General features: G+C 45.3%; 1 protein-coding gene across 2 annotated transcripts in view; it reads right to left on the bottom strand.

Annotated features, from left to right (window-relative positions):
- LOC125030795 (gamma-interferon-inducible lysosomal thiol reductase-like) overlaps nucleotides 1-5,000 on the bottom strand; it is a 22,262-nt gene that overhangs the window by 8,871 nt on the left and 8,391 nt on the right. For both annotated transcript variants that reach the window (XM_047621095.1, XM_047621104.1), the window contains one exon: nucleotides 1-128. This exon is cut by the window's left edge and continues 25 nt beyond it. In XM_047621095.1, the coding sequence (XP_047477051.1) occupies nucleotides 1-128 (128 nt within the window). The remainder of the gene's footprint in view (nucleotides 129-5,000) is intronic.

Below are 5,000 nucleotides of genomic sequence, written 5' to 3'. Positions count from 1 at the left end.
CCCACTTGTAGAATATCTTTTAGTTTTTCATATGCAGGAGTGAGTTGCCTCATGATGAAGTTGCGGCTATCAGTACAGAGAACCTCATAATATATTTCTATCCTCATTGTCGGTTTTACGGCCACCTCCTGAAAAAGAATATTTAGAATTAAACAAAAGTAATTATTAATGGAAGGAGAAGGGGGGAGGGGGGAGGATGAATGGAGGGGGTGATGTAGGGAGAGGGGGAAGGGTTAAGGGAGACAGGAAATAGGAAGGGAGGAGGAAGGAAATTAGAAAGACAGAGTGAGAGAGAGAGAGAGAGAGAGAGAGAGAGAGAGAGAGAGAGAGAGAGAGAGAAATAAGAAAGACTAAGTGAGAGAGAGAGAGAGAGAAATAAGAAAGACTAAGTGAGAGAGAGAGAGAGAGAAATAAGAAAGACTAAGTGAGAGAGAGAGAGAGAGAAATAAGAAAGACTAAGTGAGAGAGAGAGAGAGAGAAATAAGAAAGACTAAGTGAGAGAGAGAGAGAGAGAAATAAGAAAGACTAAGTGAGAGAGAGAGAGAGAGAGAGAGAGAGATAAGAAAGACTAAGTGAGAGAGAGAGAGAGAGAAATAAGAAAGACTAAGTGAGAGAGAGAGAGAGAGAGAGAGAGAGAGAGAGAGAGAGAGAGAGAGAGAGAGAGAGAGAGAAGACGGTGAGGGAGGAAGGGAAGGGAGGGAGGGAAGGAGGGAAGAGTAGGCAGATGGGAGAGGATGGGATGGGGAGGGGAGAGGGAGAGAGGGATGGAGGGGGGAGGGAGGGAGGGAGAGAGAGAGGGGGTAGGGAGGGATGGAGGAGTGGAGGGAGAAGAGAGAGGGTGGGAGAGGGAGAGAAGAGAGAGTAAGGGAGGGGAGGAGGAAGAGAGAGAGAGAGAAGAGAGAGAGAGAGAGAGAGAGAGAGAGAGAGAGAGAGAGATGAGAGAGAGGGAGGGAGGGAGGGAGGGAGGGAGGGAGGGGGTGGGAGGAAGGTGAGAGAGGAGGGAAGGGGAAGAGTGAGGATGGGAGAGGAGAGAAGGGGGGAGGGGGAAGGGGGCATGGGGATGGGAGGGAGGAGGGAGGAGGGAGGGAGGGAGGAGTGAGAGAGAGAGAGAGAGAGAGAGAGAGTGAGAGAGAGAGAGAGAGAGAGAGAGAGAGGAGCCGAGAGAGAGAGAGAGAGAGAGAGAGAGAGAGAGAGAGAGAGAGAGAGAGAGAGAGGAGAGAGGGAGAGAGGGGGGGAGAGAGAGAGAGAGAGAGAGAGAGAGAGAGAGAGAGAGAGAGAGAGAGAGAGAGAGAGAGAGAGAGAGAGAAGAGAGAGAGAGAGAGAGAGAGGGAGGGAGGGAGGGAGGGAGGGAGGGAGGGAGAGGGAGGAGAGGAGAGAGAGAGAGAGAGAGAGAGAGAGAGAGAGAGAGAGAGAGAGAGAGAGAGAGAGAGAGAGAGAGAGAGAGAGAAAGAGAGAGAAAGAGAGAGAAGAGGGAGAGGGAGAGAGAGGGAGAGAGAGGGAGAGAGAGGGAGAGAGAGGGAGAGAGAGGGGGAGAGAGAGAGGGGGGGGGGAGTCCATGATGGATAAGGTTTATTGGAACATCTGAATTTCAAATGGATTTCGAATTATATATTACAAAAAAACAAGTTTAAGGAAAGCGATCACAATATTTAATTTTTAGTTATAAACCTCTTGTCTTCTTAAGGTTTATAAAGATATTGTGTGTTTTATTTTATTTGCTTCTTCAAAGGGATATAAAATATGCTCCTATATCCGGAAGAAAAGGCCGTTTATTGCCCCCTCGAGTTGGCAAGAAGCCAGAAGTCTCATGACAGGAAGACAAATGAAAATGACCTTGAATTGTTGTTGTCAATATTTAGTAAATATATTGAGTGTTTGTATCCACATAAGAACTCATTTTTTAGTGAGTTTCCTTTGCTTCTATTCTGGGATATAGCCTTCACCACAATAAACATGTATCTAAAGTAAAATCAATAAACATAATTATGGAAAACTGTAAACATATATTCCCATGATAACAGACAAATAGGAAAGGCACTATTAAAATGCCGTTACCATTTCCACAGTAATAGTAATGATCAATAACTTTCTTCATCATCCATGCGCCTAGGAAATCACCAAAGCGATAATGAATACCTCAGGTACTGAACAATAAACGTGTCACTACACCTGTCACAAGTGTCAGGTGTTCCTCACGAACAAATTCACACTTGATCCATGCCAACGCATACAACCGCCGTGCATTCCCTATAATGTATTGATTTTTGTATACTGAGACTAACTTCATAAGGAATAAAATACTTGCTCCTCCACAAGCATTCCCCGTTCTTTTGTATGGCGAAGAACAGACTATATCGATTGAAAACCACATCGAAAGTCATAACTTCAAGAAATTTCGATCACACACACATTATCTATTCATCAATGCAGAAGAGGGAAAATAATTCTTTGTTCCTCGCCTTTGGGTATATACCTTACCTGTCTCCCTCCCGAAAGACCTCCCGCTTCCCGAAGGAGTTGCAGTGTGGCCTCCTCCCGCTCCAACTTAGACTCGAATTTCCCGTAGGTAATCATATCGTTGATGAGTATAAGGGTGAGGACTAGGCAGAGCAGTGACATCGTCCAGGCGTATTGCCATCCCGTAGGGCGGTCTCCTGGTGTGTTTGATCTTTCTCTTACGCCCATCGGGTCCTGCTGGCACTTCGACCAGCACCAGTACGTCTTCCTCGACATCGCTCTCACAGGTCGTCGGACAATATTCGTACTCCATGTCAAGTTCTTCAGTTCGTCCGATTCCCAAATGCAAATCAAGACGGTCTTTTTTTTTCCGTACACTAATCGCTAATATATTTATAATACTACGGCCTGGATTATCGCCTCTGAATCAGCATCGCTCCGCTGTGCACCTGTAACCTCTCGGTTGTGAAACGACACTAACCACTCGGGACTACCACGGCACCACTGAGACACTGGCCCCGAGAAGCAGGTAACGGGATTCACCGTTATAAGGGTTACGCGCTCATCTTACGGCAAACCAGACTTTGGAAGTCCTTGAGGAAAACTGACGAAGGGTGTGAGTGAGGGGCGGGGGTTGACCTTTCCTTATAGCATCTTAGGGACAGACATGTTACAGGTTTTGCGGTTCTTATCAAGTAAACAAAGTTTCGAAGATCGCCCTAGTACCAGCAGGAGATGGGTTGCCAGTACGCTAAACGACCCTGACAAATTTACGCACTCAAAATGACCTTTGGTTGTTTAGGTAGTATTACTCAAATAACTAAATTAAGGCATCTTCAGGTTCCCAAAGAGAACGAAACTTATTCCATAGGCACCAGTGAAAAATAAAAATCAATCGTCTTAATCCCTAACCGGCAGCTCAGTCTCACCTAGTGACTTCAACTCTGCCACGTGTTAAAAGTCATGCCAGACGTACGACATCACACGCACACCTTGCCACTGAAACCGAAAAGCCATACATACTAGTACACCGGCATCTGTACACAGCCCTTCAAGAAACTCTCCATCTCAAGTCGCCAAAAGAGAAATACAGAACGCCAGAACGATCTCTCAGCCATTTCCTGAAACCGTACGAGCAGTTACGCCGGAGCTTTTGGCAGCAAAGGTCCCGTCTTCCTTCCTCCCACGTAGCGGTTCCTCGGGCGCGAGAGATGGCGAGAGGTCATCAAACCCCCTGCCACGTGAATGGTAGAGACACTCCCTCTTTGACCAAGCCACGCCCAAGGCCCCGCGCCACGTCCCAATGCGCCTTGTGACACTAAAGAGGTGTTACATGCAAATACGATCAATTATTACCTTCTAGACAAAAATACCGATAATTGTAATTTTGTATAATAATCACTTGTGACTTTTGAAAATCGTTTTAATAATCGCTATTGACTTTCATAAATTATTTTAGTAATTGCTAGTGACTTATAAATTCTTAATAATCGCTAGTGACACGCAAATTCAAGAAAATAATAAACATAAGTGTCCAACCACACAAAACAATACATGTTACCGACTAAATCTTTTAATCTAAAGTAAAGAATTTACCAACGATTCTAAAAACGCGTGAGTCGAACGATGACGATGACAGATATAGTGATGGCGATTATGAATATTGTTGTTGCTGTTATGATGATGATGATAATGATGATGATGATGGTGATGATGATGATGATGATGATGATGATGATGATGGTGATGATGATGGTGATGATGATGATGATTACGGTGATGATGATTACGGTGATGATGACGACGCCGCAACTTGAGAGGAAAGTCTAACACACAGAGTAAAAAAAAATCATTCCACAGAGTTCAGTGAAACGGAGCTTTGTTTAACCTTGTGTCACACGTCTCGGCACAGAACAACCATACGCATCTCTTCACTTGTGACATTCCAAGGCTTTGTAGGCGGGCGACAGAAACGCTTGTGTACACACGTACACACACACACACATATATGTATACTATTGTACATATATGTATACATGAATGCATGCATAGACAAATACATACATACACATGCGCGCGAGTGTGCGTGTGCGTGCATTAAGTGTACATGGATGCACGCATGAATAAATAAATGAATAAATACACATATATTAAATATACATGTAATAAGATTTCTTTTGGATTGATAGATATATAGATAATCAAGAGACAGAAGGGGGAGAGAGGGAGAGGGAGAGGGGGAAGGAGGAGAGAGAGGGAGTGGGAGGGGGAGGGAGATAGAGGGAGGGGGAGGGGGAGGGGAGAGAGAGAGAGGGGAGGGGGAGGGGGAAGGGAGAGAGATGAGGAAGGGAGAGAGATGAGGCGAGGGAAGAGGGATGAGGAGAGGGGAGAGGGATGAGGATAGAGAGAGAGAAAGAGAGAAAGAGGGGGGGGGGGCAGCGATAACGAGAGAAAAAAAAAAAAAAGCTGAAAAACACAAGGGCAGTAAAAAGGTTGGCAGTTTGATGATCGTATAGCAGCTGTGCACCGCCTACCCGCACATC

Source organism: Penaeus chinensis, chromosome 2, assembly GCF_019202785.1.
Source record: "Penaeus chinensis breed Huanghai No. 1 chromosome 2, ASM1920278v2, whole genome shotgun sequence".
Lineage (NCBI taxonomy): Eukaryota > Metazoa > Arthropoda > Malacostraca > Decapoda > Penaeidae > Penaeus > Penaeus chinensis.
This window is presented reverse-complemented; position numbering and strand designations above follow the sequence as displayed.